Source organism: Marmota marmota, unplaced genomic scaffold (assembly GCF_001458135.2).
Source record: "Marmota marmota marmota unplaced genomic scaffold, marMar, whole genome shotgun sequence".
Taxonomy (NCBI): Eukaryota; Metazoa; Chordata; class Mammalia; order Rodentia; family Sciuridae; genus Marmota; species Marmota marmota.
This window is the reverse complement of record NW_025999905.1, coordinates 8,986,674-9,006,411: the sequence shown is the minus strand read 5'-3', so window position 1 is coordinate 9,006,411 and position 19,738 is coordinate 8,986,674. Positions and strand designations below refer to the sequence as shown.

General features: G+C 35.9%; 1 protein-coding gene across 2 annotated transcripts in view; it reads right to left on the bottom strand.

The window, feature by feature from the left end:
- Positions 1 to 2,155: 2,155 nt before the first annotated feature.
- Bzw2 (basic leucine zipper and W2 domains 2) overlaps positions 2,156 to 19,738 on the bottom strand; it is a 55,610-nt gene continuing 38,027 nt past the window's right edge. For both annotated transcript variants that reach the window (XM_015498125.2, XM_015498124.2), the window contains exons 7-12: positions 17,079 to 17,188; positions 12,891 to 13,061; positions 11,047 to 11,193; positions 9,844 to 9,982; positions 3,675 to 3,797; positions 2,156 to 2,617 (exon numbers count right to left, since the gene is read on the bottom strand). In XM_015498125.2, the coding sequence (XP_015353611.1) occupies positions 2,589 to 2,617; positions 3,675 to 3,797; positions 9,844 to 9,982; positions 11,047 to 11,193; positions 12,891 to 13,061; positions 17,079 to 17,188 (719 nt within the window). In that variant the 3' untranslated portion in view covers positions 2,156 to 2,588. The remainder of the gene's footprint in view (positions 2,618 to 3,674; positions 3,798 to 9,843; positions 9,983 to 11,046; positions 11,194 to 12,890; positions 13,062 to 17,078; positions 17,189 to 19,738) is intronic.

Here is a 19,738-nt window from a genome sequence, read left to right as displayed (position 1 = left end):
TTTTTTTTTTTTTTTTTTTTTTTTTTTTTTTTTTTTTTTTTGGTGCTGGGAATTGAACCCAGGGGCACATGACCACTGAGCCACATCTTGAGTCCAAAATTGTTAGTTTTAAAAACACATTTGCTTTAAGTGTAGAACGTTATTAAAATAGACCATAGGTGTGGGTGTCTAAATATAGGGCTTCCAGTTCCATCGTTTACTGCCTCTAAGCCTTTGGACACCTGTACAGTCCTGGGCCTCAGCTTGGTTACCATAGAAATAATGGGGCAAAGTCAAATGTGCTGGAAAGCAGGGGCCTTCACACTTTCTCATGTTCCCCTATATACAACTAAGTGTAAAACATATAAAGTAAAACTCACACAGTCAACACAGAAATAACTTGCACATAACTTCCAAAATCTTCAAATATATTTGTCAGCATATTTGAGAAGCAGACTGAATTTTTGAAGCACACCTGTTGAGTATCCTGACTGGTAATAGACATTTGTCAAATTAGTTGGACAATTTTATTTTTTAATTAAAAATTTTTACTTTTTCAATCCAAAAAGGCACACTAACACACTCTGTAATGGGAATACCATTTAATTTCATAACTCCAAGTTTTAGATGGAAAGATAGGTAATGGAGACTTGTCATAGGAACATAAGAACATAAGAGTGGAGATTTTCTTTAAGAACAATACATTCCAGAGTTGTCCCTTTGTTTAGTACCCTGTGCTTTTCATCCCCAGGGCAGTGAACCATAATGGGATAAGTGAGTTTAAGTTTCTTTTATTAAACAGAAGTTGGGCCATTGTGAAGTAGGAGACTGGGAAGGAAAAATTTGCATATGAAAGAGGGATGTTATCTAGTAGGTCAATTTTAGGAAAGAATATAAATGTGCATCCAGAGGTATGCTAAGCACCTTAGGGTACCATAGAACTCTTTATTCTGTGACTGCCAGTCATTCTGGCCAAAGTTGTCCTGTCACATTTTTTTGTGTAATAAAAATAACATTTCACACATAGATGATTTAGGTGTGTGGTCAGGTCATAGGGAAAACGTTTTTTCTTCCTGAAGACAAATAGAAAACTAGGAAGCATCTTTTGCTACAGGATGATGAGCTAACAATAAAAATTTTCATATTCTTATCTTGGAGTTATCAACATCTCCTTTTTGTTTTGATTCTTTTTTATATAAAATGTTTGCCTTCTGGGAGACTACTATTGCCTTAACAACATTAGGGCAGTATCTTAAAGAGTTTTGTTTTTGTCGTTGTTTTTTGTACCAAGGATTGAACCCAGTAGTGCTTAACCACTGAGACACATCCCCAGGCCTTTTTATATTTTATTTAGAGACACGGTCTCATTGAGCTGTTTTGGAACCTTGCTAAGTTACTGAGGATGGCTTTAAACTCTCCATCTTCCTGCCTCAACCTCTGGAGCAGCTGGGATTACAGGCATGCACCACTGCGACTGGGTCATATATCTTAGGTTTTTGATGAGTAAGAAAGACTTATGTAATAAAACTGTAAGCTTTCCCAAATGATCAGATGTTTCATATTATTATTGAGAACAGGATAATTTTGAGAATTAAATCACCCACTTATAAATAAACATAAACAAACATCAATATGCCTATACATCTGTTAGTTCCCCTTTATTTATTTTTTTTGGGGGGTACCAGGGATTGAACTCAGGGACACTCGACCACTGAGCCACATCCTTGGCCCTATTTTGTATTTTATTAGAGACAGGGTCTCATTGAGTTGCTTAGTGCCTCACTAAATTGATGAGACTGGCTTTGAACTTGCGATCCTCCTGCCTCTGCCTCCTGAGCCACTGGGATTACAGGTGTGCGCCTGGCTGTTAGTTCCCCTTTAAATAGGGAAGAAATAGAACTGAGGAAAACATGAGAAGTATGGAACTATATTTTACATGTTTAATAATAATTATTAAGAACTTCATAGTGTTATTGCCAATATAACAATATATTTTAGGCTCATTTCTATTTCACTATGGAGTTAACTGGAACGTATTACTTAACGATGATAAAAGGCACACATCAGTTTTTATGGATGGTAAGAAATGCAATTATTCAATACCATGGACAAAACAGCAGAAATTCACTTGTGTGAGAAGTCGTGTAAAGAAATGAAAGCTCTGAGAATATAAGCGCAGATTTTAAAAAAGCCATTTATTTAAAAAAACTGGTTTGTCAAATCACATACACGAGCAGATACACAACTACCAAAGTGGCCCTGTAATAGACACCAGTGGGGCGTTCACCACACAGTACCTGAAAAATACAGCTAAAAAAGAGGAGTCTGCTGAGTATTGAGTTTCAGATTCCTACTGGACTCCTGGTTGAATGGCTTTAAGTTAGCAGACAGTGAGTGAGAGGTAGAGTCCCAAGTGTCCTAGCAATGCCTCAGGGCTCCATTAAAACAAAACAAGAACAGAAACCATTTCCCCTTTGCACAAGGGAAGCCTATCCTATTTTTTTTTTTCCTTTGTGAAAACTGAAGCCAAGTTTCTCTTCCCAAATGCATCAGGTTCTCAATCAAAAAGTGTGTGTCATAATCCTAGGTATTGTGCTCGTCTGGGGCCTTTAATTTTCTTCACCTTCTGATTCAGATTCTAGGAGAGAAGACAAGAGAAAAGTCAGGTATTTCTGGCCAGGTTCCTTTAAATAAGATCATGAAAAAATTCCTAATCACCATCCCTCCAACCTTGTCATGGACCCAGGTCCGTTTACCGTTACTAGGTAAAACAGATATCTATGGGGGCTGATAGCAAACTCTTACTCCTTTTTGCCTTCAAGGGAAATGTTGCCTTTCTGAAAAATGCAACCTGCTCATATGTATTACTGAAGAATATAGACTCTTTCATTCATAACTTTTTTATTCTTTTTTTTTTTTTTTCGTATTGGGGATTGAACCCATGGGCACTTGACCATGGAGCCACATCCCCATCCCTATTTTGTATTTTTTTTTTTACTTTAGAGACAAGGTCTCATTGAGTTGCTTAGTGCCTCACCATTGCTAAGGCTGGCTTTGAACTTGTGATCCTCTTGCCTCAGCCTCCTGAGCCGCTGTGATTACTGGCATGCACCACCAAACCCGGCCAACTTTTTACCTTACTTAGATTTATTCTTATCCATTATTATCTTTTACCTTGTATTCACATTTTAAATATTGGTTAACTGGTAAAGGTGCTATAAAAATCCACATAGCTCTATAATGTGTGATAAAGCCAAATATATTTGTTTTCTTTTATATCTGCTGATTATTTCTTCCTCATTGTCTCCTATCAGGATAGATAATTAGTTTCTTTTCTTTTTTTTTTTTTCAACTTTGTACCATCTAGATATAGGAAGGAGCACTAAGATATAGGCAAAATGTTTGACATGGGAGACACATCAAAAACTTTGGGCCAGGTGCAGAGGTGTATACCTGTAATCCCAGTACTCGGGAGGCTGGTGTGGGAGGATCAGTTGAGCTCAGGGGCTCAAGGCCAGCCTGGGCAAAATAGAGTAAGACTCTATTTCAAAAAGAAAAGAAAATTAAAAAGAAAAGAATAAGAATTTTAGTCTAAGAAAGCAAAGGCTGGGGGGAGCAGTGGAAGAGGTATATAATTTAAATGATAAACTATTTGCCTCATGACTCTCAAAGTTGTTAAACGAAAGAAATCATACCTTCTTCTGCATTTTGTAACCACTCAACAAATTTCTTCATCTGGTCAAGAAAAACACTTTTGCCTTTGGCAACGTGTGCTTCTTTATACCACTTCAGTATTGCTTCTTCACTGAGAACATCAGCTGCAATTTCAAATCAAAGATTTTAAAGTTACTACATGAATGTCACATTTTATTTTCATTTTTAAACTTATTTTTGTGCTATTGGGGATTAAAGCCAGGGCCTTATCCATGGTAGGCAAGTGCTTTACTCCTGATCCACATCCTCAGATTGACTATCATATTTCAAAAGAACCTCAGATCCTATACCTTAGTACAAAGTGATCTCTTAAGAATAAAAGCTCCATTTTAAAAGAAATCCAATCTGAAACTTATCAGAAGATCTAAGCTCATTTCCAAGGTGGCATAGTGCCACATCCTAACAGTTAGTCTAGTAATTTCTTTATTGATGATGATGGCATCTTATCAGGCATGATATAACACAAGCATATAGCTGGGTAATGGCATGTGGAAATCTACAGCATTGGTTTGCTGGTAGGAAGTAGGGTTATTATGTAATTTTGCAAATGAATCAGCAGTTCCAGCATTTTAGAATACTCTGTGTCCTGCCAAGTTCAAAGATATCTTGATTAAAGAGCAACCTCAAATGATTATTCGTTTAAGGGGATTTTATTTTCTAGGGGAAATTGGCAAAGGGGGGAAAAAAGTAGATAGGGTGCAATAATGATGCTAATAATTGGACATAAAGATGACCTTCTTGGGTATGCAGTGGGATTAAGACATTTATAACCCAAAGTGCTACACTTAGGCCATCACTAAATCACTCATTTACTTTCATTCAGCACATTGTCCTAAATCATACAAGTAATATTATCCTTGTACCGCATTACAAGAAAAACAGAAACACAGTAGATAAATTTCCTACAGGTTTTAAACAAAATGTGTTAAGCACCTATTACTAAAACTTTAAACTCTACCATGTACCGTCATACTCTCAAGTTACCATTGAGATTATTTAATGTTAAAAAAAGAAAGGCAAATATGGAAATAACAGCCTAATGGTCTGCCAGGGTTCTGATGGATTGTCGTTTGGGATCTGAATAAGAAATGAGATAGAAAATATATAATAAGCATTTATTTCTGTCCCCACTAGCACCAAATCCGTTACAAATGCTTGTAAATTCATGCAATGTTGACAAATTATTATAATGACACATTGCAAGTAAAATATAATTCTGCTTTATGAAAATGATTCAATATTATTTAAAACAAAACTAACCGTTTCATAAGAAAAAAACAGTAAGGGTTATTTTCTTCCTTCCTTGTAAAAAGAAATTGGCTCTTGAAAGAGGCTCGTGAATTGAACTGGAGACTAAATTGACTACAAATGGACATGAATCGGTCTTAGAAAACAGGTTTTTCGGTTTACTTTTATCATTAAATGCACCACACATTGGGTAAAGGAAGTCTGGATTTATTCATTCATAAGGCTGGTACCCCAAGAGCTATACACAGAGGTCCTAGAGAATGACTCTTATCTTCCAGTCTTTCAGCTGTTTACATTTGCTGCTCTCCATTATCTACTCAGAAGGATGACAGAAATTTCCACTAGACATCAAAGGCCAGTTTTCACAGGTGAGGAGCAGGCAGCCCTGGCTTCAGGAAGTGACAGTGACTGTGGAGGACTGCCTTGCAGAGATTTTTCAAGCACACTAATTAGGGATTGTAAAGCCCCTTTTATATAATTGGTGAACTATCTTTAGGATGCTTGTGATTTATGCAGCCCTGTCAGGAAGATAATTTTGAGCATATTTTTGAGTTTATAAACCACAATATGCAGTTTTAAGCTATTATTATTAATGTTATAAAACACACACACAAAATAGAATTAAAAGATGTGACAAAAATGTGAAAGGAGATTCTATTTTCTCTCCATACCTTAGTGAATTGGGGGTGTAAAAAGAACATTTGGAAAGCTGATTTAGTCTGCTGCTTAGTGATAGCTTTTGTCTGGGGTTTCTTTCTGAAGGTTGAGAGAGCATTCCTGTGTTTTATTGCCCCACAGAGGCTGAAAGAGGCCATGCATTTACTAAAATGCTTGTCAGTGACAGTATGAGAAGAACAGAAAATGATAAGTAAAGCCTATGAAATGCACTGTTCCCATACAATCAGATAAGCAGAGCAAGTTGAGTTCTTAGATATTAAGACCCAATTTAGTAATAAATACTTGCTGGAAGAACAAATTTCTAGTACCAGGGAATTAATAATAAAGAGACCAAAGCAGCACACAGCACAACTTATGAGGCAAAGCCGGAACATTAAAAAGTTTAGGAACAAACTTAACATCTATTTAGTGAAAAATCTAATCTAAAAATAAGTCGTTGAGGAATGAAGAGAAGCAATTTTTTTTTCCTAACAAGGAAAAGTGGGGAGAGGGGCTAATTAGAATTGGGAAACCATTAAGTTGGTTTTTTTTTTTTTTTTTTTGGTGCTGGGGATTGAACCCAGGGCCTTGTGCACGTGAGGCAAGCATTCTACCAACTGAGCTATATCCTCAGCCCCACCCATTAAGTTTTTATTGAGATTTTCCCAAATGTGTCTACCAGCAACATACAACATTAGTGAAAGCATAGTACAAAAGGAGACGTTCTACAATTGCACTGAGTTCCCTCAGATTAGAATATATATTTTTTCCTTCCATCTGGCCATCTTCCTCATTATGTCTGCAGCAATTATTTGTACCCCTTGGGTGCTTTCTCTTCTCCTTCTCCAAATGAGCTTCAACCCTAAGTTAGGTTCCCTTCTCTGTCTTCCTACCATTATTGACACCCTCTGTGAGAGGCTTGTTTTAGCAATTGACATGGGGACTGCAATTCTGTTTTCTTCTATATCCTGAAATTCAGATAGTAGGCAGCTACTGTAGCATTTAACATAAGATCAGAAATTTAGTGTATATTTAATACATGTATAACGGACAGATACAATAAGTTGATGAGAAAATTTAATCATTTCTCAATTTGTAGAGTTCTAATTTAAAATTTGGGTATTTATAATGATCAAAGAGACCATATTATAAAAGTGGTTCAAAAAGTGTTAAGCTTTAAAAAATGCTAGCTATTTAGGTGTTTAGTCTAAAACTGTATTGCTTAGAACTTAAGAAATTCAGAATTTTTAAAATTAATGATGTCACTCAGGAACACAAAAATTTCCTCTAATGCTGGGAATATCTGCTAACAAGGCTATTCTTTCCTTTTCTTTCTTACATTTTTTTTTTTTTAATAGAACCAGAATAAGACACTCCTTTTAGAAAAGTTTGCAATGAGGGATAGAATTTAACCTAAGAAATTTCTGCAAATAAGAAAACCCATGAGAGAGATAATAATAGTACCTGAGAAGGCAATTTTATTTATAGACTGATATGCTGAGACTGTGGCATTTACCTTCAGGAGAAAGGAAGGGAGAAATTATTTTAAAAAGTGAATAATGTGATGGTTGAAAACAGCGGATTTACTATTTATTCCCACTGTCTTAGGAATATAAAACTCTAGATTTTAATATAGAAAGTAAACCTTTGTTAAATGACTAATCATCAGTTTCTTTTATAGCTGAAAGGCATGATTTATAGTTTATTCATTTTTATTCTACTATTTCTATCTTAAAAATCTTTATAATGGCATTGGATGACATTTAGTTATAGGGACATTGTTAATCATATCCCTAAATTTCTGTTATCCTCAAGTTCTGGAAATGTTGGGGGAAGGAGTGTGTGTGTGTGTGTGTGTGTGTGTGTGTGTGTGTGTGTGTATGTAAGAGAGAGAGAGAGAGAGAGAAGAAAGTGAAAAAGGAGTAATGGCTTCTGTGACATTTTTGAAAACTTGCTTTAAAACAAAATGCTCCTTAAAGTAGGAACCTTGTTAAAATGCAATATCTTGAACTCAACCCTGGACAAACTGAGCCAGAACCCCTGGGGAATCTGCTTTAACAAGCACTCCAGGTATCTCTATGCTCACTGGAGTTGGAAAAGGAACGCTTTAAAACTCACTGTTCATCCTGCCTGAAAGGCATATAAAATACAGAAGGAAGGCATGCAGATTCTCAGATACAGGTGAAATACATGCCTCCTGCAACACAGGGTTTGTCAGACACAGTGATGTCAAAGTAAACAACTGGTTAAAAAAGATGAGAGAGCTGGGGTGGTGGCTCAGTGGTAGAGTACTTGCCCCACATGTTGAGGCACTGGGTTCAATTCTCAGTACCACATATAAATAAATGAATAAATTAAAGGTCCATCAACAACTAAAAAAATATTTTAAAAAAGAGACGAGAGAGAGAGAAAGAGATGGGAGAGAGTATAAGTGCATGTGAGATATCTAATTATGTGTGTGTGTGTGTGTGTGTGTGTGTGTGTGTGTATATATACACACACAGAAAGAAAACAGTAACACCCATTCTTCAGGGATTCCATATTCAGAAAAACATGTAATGACTGGCCATTGATCTTACCAACTAAGGTTATTTAAAAGCCAGTTACTTGGTTAATGAATGTCCTAAGGAGGAGCTAATGCCTCCCTTCCTGATGCCTAGTTCTGAGTTATTTTATAGTATCAGGTCACTGTCCCTTTTTCATTTAGGACTAAAAAAAAAGAAACAACTCAAAGTAGTGAGTTCCCAGGCAGAAGTTGTTATTAAGAACCATAATGCAGAAAGGTGTCCCACTTCTCACTCATGGCTGCTGGGTATCACAAGTGAGTTGGCAATATGACCTGCAGGTTTGGTTCTGATGGGTCATCTTATATGTAATTTGGTAAACCCTAATCAAGAAGACCTGACTATGGCCAACTGAAAAGAGATTAGCAGGTATCACGTTCTCCTATTGATATAATTGTTGTTGAATAACTTAGTGGTCTCCAAAAGTAAAATATCACTCAAACACTTGTGAACAAGATGTGTACATTTGAAGAATATAAAAGGCCAATTAAAATCAATTGTGAATGTTAATGTTAATTGTAAAATGTTAATACTTAATTAACATTTTAAGAATAGCTACTAAGCAATAATGTAAAATGTCTATATACCAGATTCCAAAGTTATCATTCAAAATAGACAATTTTAAGACTACATCAAAGGGAAATATTTAGTGTTATTACTTTATATTTTGATTTTTCTGATATTAGCCATCTATGTTTGCAATAACTTCTTCTTCTTTTTTTTTAAATTTTGGGGTATATCAGGGATTAAACAGGGGCACTCAACCACTGAGCCACATCCCCAATCCTATTTTGTATTTTATTTAGAGATAGGGTCTCACTGAATTGCTTAGTGCCTCACTTTCACTTTTGCTGAGGCTGGTTGTGAACTCATGATCTTTGAACTCATGATCTTCCTGTCTCAGCCTCCTGAGCCGCTGGGATTACAGGTACATGCCACTGTGCCCAGCTGCAATAACTTCTGATGAGAATCTTATGATGTTTGAAGTGTCTCTTAGGTAGTCCCCCCCACCCCATAAAACTATGCAAATCTAGGCCACAGAATAGTCAAGGATCGTTTTCTATATGCTGTAGGTATAGAGACTGAGATCAGTTAAAACTTTTAACATTAATTTTTAGTGCCAGTTGTCAAGGCAACCTAATCCTTACAAATACAATGAAAAGACACTAACTGTGAAAATCTAAAAATACTCATTTCCTTGGAAAATAGGAGAATGGCTGGGCCAGATAACTAAAATGCCAAGTGAAAAGCCTAATTATTTCAGTAATTTTCAAGTCAGCTTTATGGCACCTAAAAAGGCCTGAACATAATATATACAGCGTTTTGATAATCATTGTTATTAGAGCTAATTGTTACAATTCAAAAGCAGTCTCAATTATCTTACATAATTACATTCTTTCACAACCCCCAAGAAACAGCCAGTTCATCCTGTCTTCTCGAATCTTCCACCAGTGAGAAGTGCCCAGGAGCCTAATCAGGACTCAGTTCCTGAGGCAGTGCCCACATGGCCTGTGCCTCCTCTCCACATGATATGGTTTTCTCACTAAAACTTTGACAAACTGGCATCTTTGCTGTTCTCCCATTAACAGAAGCTGTGATTTTCTGTGCCTCCCCCCTGCTCTGCCCTTGAAGGGCTTCAATAAATTCAGAAACACAGTTGTGGAACAACATGGATGGATACCTTTGTAAAAGAGGACCACAATCTTTTGGAAGGCTTTCATGAAGTGGATGTTGTCGTAGCAGTATTCCTGAACCTTCTGGAGGAGGATCAGCTCTGACTGGCCTTGGGAGCTGAACACAGCCAGCAGGGGAGCGTATTGCTAGGACAGAAGCAGAGGGTAGAACTCGTTACTTGTGTGGGAAGTATGGGGCCAGCATTGCTGGAATCATAACAATAATCTGGAGGTTTGTTTAGAAAACGTTCACTGGGGGAATTGCCACCCTTGTCTTATATCCAATCAAAAACTTTTATTATCCCAGTATCTTATTGGATTTCTCTCACTCTATCCATGAAAACACCAAATGTGAGACTTTGCCTGTATTAAAGATAACTGCTGGGCCCACTATGTGTCATAGGTATTGTGAAAATGAATTATGCCCTTGTACACTATTTATTGTGTCAGTGGCTCTGCCTTAAGAAGAGTGGGATTCTCCTTCCCAGACATCCCAGAACCTTCACAGGTCATCTGGAAGGCTTTGTTCCTACTATTTCCTTCACCTCAAATGTCCCTACTCAACGCTTTTCTCTAAAGAGCCTTCCCTGAGCTGCACAGTGTACTTCTCTGTTCTCATGAACATGGAGAGTCATCTTCTATGACTTATATTCCACCTAGTTTACATTCTGACACTGACTTCCCAACTCAAGTGTAAAAACTATACCTAAAGGCAGGATCTAAACCTTCCACTTGCTTTAATATAGTTTGATAGGGAGAAGTCAACAAAAGCAAAAAATCTATGTAACTATGCTCAAAAATACACAAAAATCAACCTAACTATATTTTGTGTATTTTTTTGACCACTCAGATACTTTCAAATTCTAATGTCAATTCATTGTTTATTTAAACAAAAAAAATTTGATATCTCTTTTTTCATACTGAACAGATAGAAAACCAATAGTTAGATATATTTCTCTTTAATGTAAAACACCGAATATAATGACTTAATGAATTTTTCTGATATTATTTTTAATAAGAACATACGCTAAGATATTTTATATGTTCTTACATCTGAAACATCTTAGGTAGTGGGATATTTGAAAAGGAAAAAATTAGGAAGTATATGTTTAGCCTGATTATGGAAAATCACATTTAGAACCCATTTGTTAAACTGTTAAAGAGTTTCAGTTGGTCCAAAGCTGAGATAAATTCCTTGTTAAGATTTTTACCTTCAGATGCTTAAGAGCTTGCTCTGCAACAAGTTCTTCCTTCTTGTTCCATTCAACTGCGTTCATTATACAGGTCCACAGAAGTCCAATCACTGCTGTTTCTGGAAGATCATTCCTCTTCATTTCTTCTTTGACATAAAGCACCACCTACATTTCATGGAAAGAGGGTCAGAAAGCAACAGGCAGATGGAAATTTGCCCTCTTAACTGCCTGGGCAGAAAAGGTTTGACACAGGTAACAAATATTCTGTCCAGTTCTTTCATGGAATGTATTCTCAGATTACAAGAGGAAGGGAAAACAATAATTAATTCCCAAAGCACAGCATCTCAACCAATTTTGACTTTCTTGGGATTTGACTAAGGCAACAGGGCTGTGAATTTTTGCCTCCTATCGCTCAGGGTTAAGCCTCTTGATGGGTGATGTCTTGGGTTTGCATAAGCCCATTGTCTACAACTTATTAATACTTTTGCTGATCTCTCTGCCCCCACCTCAGTGAAGTTAATTTTTTAATAAATCATGAAGTGCAAAGTCAATTTTCTTTATTTGGTACACATCAGTTCAGCCATACTCAACTGGCTATCCCCCCCTTGAATTATATATAAATATGTAAGTTTATTCTCAACTGACAGTATGGACTATAGGTTGGTCTAACAATGTATTGCATATCAAACTTATTGGGAATGCGTTTTCCTTTTGAAATAAAATCACAAATTGAGATTAGGATTTTAGATGTGATTAAAAATCATATCACATCAAGTATAATACTTTGTGAGAATTAGTACAACCTTTTTCTTCTCTTTCTTTTTTTAAGTGAAAAGATAGCACTCTCTTTATTTCCATCCTAGATTGCAGAAATAGCATCAGTGGGTTGAACAGCGAGAGCAGACGTGGCTAGGTAATTCCAGTCCCCAAGCTGCCTAGGGAGGGGGCGGGGAGCCCACAAAAAAGGGAGACATCCCTGCATCTAAAAGTGTTACAGTGTTTTTTGTTTTAACTTTTTTTTCCCTTACATGGAAAATTATGACTTTCTGCCATGAGCTAATAATATTCATTTTCCAATAGCTCTCCACCTGCTGGAGAGTATCAATCTGAAATTTTCCACCCCTCAATCACATAAGGAGCTCTGTAGGACTTACAGCATGGTAGAGGGTGGTAGGGATTTGGGAGTAAGTGGGAAAAGGAAGAACTCTTCAACTTCTCCATTATAGAGATACACAAACATTATGAATGAGATCAAACAAGAAATTAGTCCAACTTGTCTTTTTTTCCTTCAAATATAAAGCCTAGGGTTTAGACTACAGTGCATTTGCCTACCATGTGTGAGGCCCTGGGTTCAATCCCTGGCACCACTAACTAAATAAATAAACCATACATATTCATACCCAGTGATGCACAAAATATCATGTATTGATTCCAAACACTAATCAAATGCTTAACCAGGTTAGAAAATCTACTATAAAACAGAAAAACCATCATATAAAAGGGTATTCAAAGAATGAATAGTCAATCCATTTATCAGATGAAATATCTTCATAATCACAGCAGCCTGGCAAAATAAGTCATTTAGGTAAACTAAACATTAATTTCGTATACCCCCTAAAATGTATTAAAATAGAGGATTCTGAATCAATACTTTGAACTCATGTAAATAGTAGGGAGGCAAAGCTTGTGGTACATGACCTACATAATTCCTCTCATTTGTATATATATTTTTTTGACAGTATGGTGTTGGGGATTGAACTAGAGCCTCACATATGTTCATCAAGCACTCTACTACTGAGTGACACCTCCAGACTTTCATTCATTTATTTTGACCATGACAGTGTTTGCCTATGGTGTCTTACCTCCTTAATTGGGCATTCCTGAGACAGTCTTTCTTGGAGCTCTTTCTGCAGTTCTTTCCTGGTGCCCAGGGATTGCTGGACTCGGAGGAAATCTGAAAGCTCCTTCAGACCTGCATCAGTGAAGTATTTAGCAAAATGATCCACACTCTGTCTGTTTACTGGAAAGAGTTCCTGAAAGAAAAGGAAAAGAGACTGTTATACAACAAGCTATTTAAATTTCAATATGCATAAAGGTCAAAATTTCCATTTTAAAATACTGCTTAAGACATTTCTTAAGCCGGGCAAGGTGGTACATCCTTGTAATCCCAGTGACTTTGAGAGCTGAGGCAGGAGGATCACAAATTCAAGGCACATCTGGGTAAATTAGTGAGACTCTATGTTAAAAAAAAAAAAAAAAGGCTGGGGTGTAGCTTTGTAGCAGAGAGTCCCTGGGTTTAATCCCAGTGCTCCTTCCCCCCAAACCAGAATAAATCTCTAGTATATTTATTGAGCTAAGTATTTTCTCAAATGTAGCAATTTTATAAAGAGAATGTTAAGCAACCTAGATACAATAGTTTCATTCATTTTGAACTATCAGTTCCTTCTTGTTTTATTTTAATTAATGATAGTGTATGTAAATACAGAACCAATTGTAAATACAGAACAAAATTGGCTGAACTAAATGCAGTTAAGATAATAACTTTGAATAGTATCTGAATTGTGATAAACAAAGAAAATTATTGAAATGATTAGATATTTACACTGTTTCCTTAACAATTACTAGATAAAAGTCAGTTTTAGTAATGTTGTATATAATCATTGGAGAGAATATTAGAGAAACAACACTGACCATTATCTTAAGGATCTTTATTCTTGTTTTGAGAAAATGCTATTATTCTAAAATACTAGCTCAGGAGCTATGGAGAATTTTGTCATTGTCTACTAATAATGGCGATTCTCAATTAAGTTCACAGCCAGAGCTAATCTAAACCGTCTCCCACTAACTCTCCAGTTTATTACATAATTGTAATGATTTTTTTTTAAAAAGAGCAATATAACATAGCTGCTCTCATATTTTCTTGCATTTCATTATACCCTACAAAGCTTGGCAGGATCTCAGTAACACTTAGTCATGATCTAATCCTATGTGAATTCCAACACCCAACTATGAAATTAAAGCAATTTTCAAAGCTCTCATGTTATTCAAACTGCTGCAGAGTATTAAAAAAAAAAAAAGACCCAAAACTTTATATTTGTTACATCTATAACCAAAGGCTATGTGACTCCAATATAAGTCTCAGTGGAGAGATGTGCAATAGGTTTTTCCACCCCATATAGAAACATAGCCAGAGGGTTTCTATACCAGTGCTTAATTTTTAATATTCCCCATATTTTCATCCTATAATTTCCCTTGAGTCAGATGTTTCAAAATGTCAGAACAGAGTTGGTGGGAGCAGCTATCAAACACACATTCATGTTAAAGCAAACATTTCACAAGACTGAAATTTTGTCACTATTATTTCAATTATCACTTAAGAGCTTCCAAATTTAGGGGAGGGAAGTATTTAATTTTATGGAGTTTCAAGATATATTGGCATTTTTCTCATAATCACTGTGTAAAGTAGAATTTTTCCTGCAGGATAAGCTAAGTCTCAAGAAGGTTTAGAAGCTTAACCCAATTTCTACAGCTAGAAATAATATTTAAGGTCAGAGCAGTTGGCACCAAAGTCAATACTTATTCCGTTACTTGGTGATAGGACTCGATATTCTTAGGGAGAGTATAACTACAAAATTTGATCTAAAGCCTTGTTCAGAGCAATATGTTATCATATATAACACCTGTGATTTATTTATGAAGCATATCCAAAGTCATTATAAATGCTACATGATATACTGAAAATTATTATTCAGATTAAACTGAGGTAAAGACAGTCTAAACCACACCATGCCATGCTTTGGTTTAGAACATGGTCTATGTTTGTTAAAAACCCTTCCTTTGTACAAATCTCCACCATTTCATCCATAGATTTAGGTCTTCCTGCTTCTGCCCTTGCTCTGGAGCCTAGTCCCAATGCATCAATTAGAGTGACAGCAGGAGAAATCAATCATATTAAGCACACAATTCTTCAGGGAAAATGCCAACAGCTTCCATCTGACTAGGAATAAAAGCCCAAGTCCCTTGGTTACATGGCCTGCTGCTTTTCTAAGTTAATCTATACTCTCAGCCTTACCAGCCTTCTCCAATTGCTAACCCTAACACTCCATGTTTCAAGGAGTATGCGTTTTCTATCCCTTTTTTCCAGAATACTCTTCTTTGAAATATTCCTATAATTCACTTACTCATCTCTTCAAGTCTTTGCACAATGTCACCTTGCCATATTGGCCTCCCTAAGTACTGAAAATTGCATCTCAAATTTTGACACCCTTTAGCTTTTCTCTAATTATTTTTCTCCATAGCGTTTGTCACCTTTTATTTCAATATTTTACTTATTTAGTCTAAATAGGATGTAAGCTCCATAAAGGAAGGTATATTTGTTTGCTTCCTTTCAATATCTCCAGCTCCTTGAACTGTTTTCTAGTATATAGTGGCTAAGAGTTAAAGAGAATTTGTTCTATGGATTCATGAAACCATGAAAATGAATTGGATCCTCTAGGTCCTCATTCATGTGTTGAATCAGCAAATGCCAGGCAGGCACAGTTCTAGTGCACAGCCAGCTACTCTGTTCTCAACCAGCTTATGTTACTGGACATCTGGTAGAAGCCACCACCCATGCTTCTCATTTCCAAAATATGTACAGACATAAATCTAGTAAGAACATCTTAATAACATGTGTTTTCAAAAAGGATTTTTTTCTTTTTTACATGAAGTAACAGTCTTTTTTGACAAGTTGAAATAGACTGTACCTTTGTTTCCAATCACCCACCTACATTTTTCAATAGTATCAAGAGATTCCCCTCTTTGCTTTTTATCTGCAGGGGTGCAGAAGTAACCTATCAGTGGACTGGATTTTCCTACTCATTGCCAAGCCTGTAAGTGATTTCCTTTGGCCAGTAAAAGGTAAGTTTTATGTACTTGTGGGTTCAGTTCAGTCCCTGTGTTGTTGACATGAGGACAGAATGACCTAGAGGGGAACCTTTAGTCTGGGTTCCAGAATGAAAAGACATATGGAGCCCAGCTGGGCCCAGACAAGATACAGCTAATCCACAAACAACTCACAGGCGCATGGGTGAGAAATACGCTCCCTTCATATGAACTTCTAGCAACATATTCACTCATCTTTTGATTTTTGCTTCTATTTACAGAGATTTGCCCTAAGTACAGTTGAAAATAGGCTCCATGAAGGCGAGGAACTTTTTGATACTATTCTCTACTGGTTTCACAGTTTCTAGGATGATGTTTAGCACCAAAGTATTACTCAAGAAATATACCCTGAATGAAAACTTATCATTAGCAGAAATGAGTCAGAACCTAAAATCCTTTTCTTCTTTACCATAATACAAAGACTTTAGAGTTAAGGCTACTTTAAGGTAAACATCCAGAATTTTAAGTGATTGAAAGTACAAGGACTTGTATGTAAAATCATTTTCAGGTTTTCTTGAAGAAAAGAGTTTTAGAATTATCCATTGCATAGGACCCTGCACAATGGAAGAAAAAAACAGAAAGGACAAGAGAATATGGCAGGAGTGTCTCAATTTTAGACTTCACCTTAGAAAGCAATTCTACTTGGAAAAAATCTTTGCATCCACACAGCTGTTGCTTTTAGTACAAAGAAATTATAGGGAGCAGATAGAAATTTGAAGGACAAAATCATTTTCTTTGAAAAATTTGAAGATGGAGAAATAAAATCACAATCAAACAATTGTGACTACGGAAACTTCAAATTAACTTGTTTACTTTCTTTAACAGATCAAGTATTTCCAGAGTTTCCATAAAGTTATTGATTAGAGAAAAAAAAGTCTTAATTCTAATAAAATGTCAACACTGTCAACAAACTTACAAGTCTAAAAGTCTACATCCCTGATCCTTTAAACTTATCAGGCTGTTATTCACCCTGAAATGATGAAAATAAATTCGCCAGTTATACAGAAATAAAGGAACGTGATTCCAATTCAGGTGAGGCTCAGGCATCTGTGTCTTTTGTGACACTGTGGGCCAGCCCCAGTCCTGACGGCAGCATCCTGCACACGACCCCTGATGGAAGTACTCACAAGCAGCCTCTTGTCTAAGTTGGCTTTTCTCAAGGAAGAGGTAACAGAGTTGGCGTCTTTTTCTGCCATCCAGGCTTTGAAAAGCTTGACAGCAAATGAGGCTGCAATGCCTGTTTAAAAAAAGAAAACAAGAGAATTTCATTCTCTGTATAAGTAAAACCATTTGTGATGATGCATGATGCAACATTTCTTACTCAGTTTCCTGAAATAAGTAAATAACTAAACGAGTTGATTTGGTACCAAGAAAAAAAAAAAAAAGAATTCATCTGCAGACACAGTTCTCTTTTCATTACAATAAACAGAACATTTTCATATGAAAGCAGTTAAAATATTTTTTTCAAAGTTGGACAGCCTGATTCCAGCCTGGTTTATGTATTTTATTTTTACTTTGGTCAAAATATATTCAAAGGCAGAATTCTCAGGGGTTCTGCATCTACTTCATTCTGTGGTTTCATCAATATTTCATGTTAACAATGTAGTCTTTTTTATTTATTTATTTTTCTTTTGCAGTACTAGGGATCGAACCCAAGGCCTTTTGAATGGTAGGCAGGTGCTCTATCATCACTAAGCTACACCTCCAGCCCCACAATAGTGATTCTGAGGCAAAAATTAGTTGTCAACAGATGGCAACTAATTTCCTGATTAGGGTTTCCAGTAAAAGAAAACTAATGACTAATAAAAGTACAGTTATGAATATGATAGCATCATTTACTTTATATTTCTCTTAAAAAAAAAAGGCATTTAAAAGTATTCTTGAGTAGGGCACATTCTTATACTCCCAATGGCTACAGAGGCTGAGGCAGCAGAATTGCAAGTTCAAAGTCAGCCTCAGCAAAATCGAGGTGCTAAGCAACTCAGAGAGAACCTGTATCTAAATAAAATACAAAATAGGGCTGGGGATGTGGCTTAGAGGTCGAGTGCCCTGAGTTCAATCCCCAGTATCAAAAAAAAGTAAAAAAAAAAAATTGAATCAGACTATATAAATATCAAGGCTCTTTCAAATTAAACACTTACATGGATTTTTAAAATTATCAAATTATTTAGTTATTTCGATCAGGAAACCACATGATCATGTATCTACATTTATACTATTTTATTTACAAATATAAATAATCTGATAACTAGGAGTTAGCTCTTCTAAAAACATTTTAAATTTCTAAACTTATGTTGCATTTTTTTTTGAGGAGTTATGATGCAGTTGAAATATGTAACTGATTTTTCCTGAATTGATGCTTTCACCTTTTGTGGTGGCCCAAGCAGCCTCTCTTCTCCTTACCTCCTTTTTAAGAGAATTCTCCCTTTGTTCAGGCCGGGTAACTTTGGTTAGTCTAAGTCCTGGCACCACCTCTCATGCATGAGTAAAGTAGTGATCTCAGCCTTAAGGCACCAACCTACACCATCCCCTTGGCAACTGATATTGGGCCCACAATAGTCATGTGACCTATGTCAGCTAATCAGCTTATGGAAAGATAAATGACCTTGTGTTCAAGAGATGTGCCCTTCTACTGAACCTGAACAAGGAAGCATGTACCAGAATGTACTAGCAGACATCCTACAATGACTAGGGCAACCATCCCTGGAATTGACGCTCTGCCTGGTAATGGGGGAACCACATTGCTGTTCATTCTAAAGTCTGACCTACATTTATGTCATTATATAAGAAATAAATATCCTGATGTAACAATGTGGTGCAGGACATCCTGTTACTTGCAGGTAAAAGCATTCAAATGATTTATCATTTATTTATATAGATACCAACTTTGCTTGATTTTTTTCACTTGAATCAACAGAGGGACAAAGTAAAAAATTTGGCAATGACAATCAAACATGCATTATGAAATTGTTGAATTTAAAGATAAAAATTTATTAACAGGGATTTTAAACATTATTAGTTTATAAAATCGATATAAAATTTATGTAATTAAATAACATTAGCACAAGGCTGGAATCTGTCTCATAGGTTAAAAAAAAAAAAGTATACTGGAAGCTAAGAGTTTTAAAACTAGATTTAAACCTTATAGTTACTCTTCTAATGAGTGGAGTAGCCCTGCCCCTTAGCATTTGCTGGATACATTTTCTGGGCAAAAAAAAAAAAAAAGAATTTCTTAATCCTTTCCTAATTAAGAAGCAAGAATTTAAAACCTGAGTTTCTAAAAATGGTTGTGTAAAAGGAAAAACCATGACAAAGTCACTATTTTCCTTCCATAGCAAACACATTCTGTCCTCTCAACATTTTATTATAAAAAATTTCAAAGCTACAGAAAAGTTGGACAAATTGAACAATGTATACTCATATCCACACCATCTAGATTCTACAACTATTAATATTCTAGATGTTTCAAAGGAAGTAACAGACATCACTTAGGTTTTTAATGTTAACTAGAAAGGCATTGGTATGATGGCTAGGGTAATTTAATTTCATTAATGTTCAAGGTTTAAATTCCACCTCATTTTTCCATGTAAAATGGCTAATAACTAAATAAGATGTGTGAGGTATCATGAACTCTCTTCAGGAGAACACTTTCAAATGTCCTAACATTAACAACATACTAACAATAATTACAGAATCTGGATAATCTGAATTATCATAAATCTGAGCTACTGTAAGCCAAACATTATAGAGAGTCCTTAAATAATACCATTTGATTCTTGATTTACTT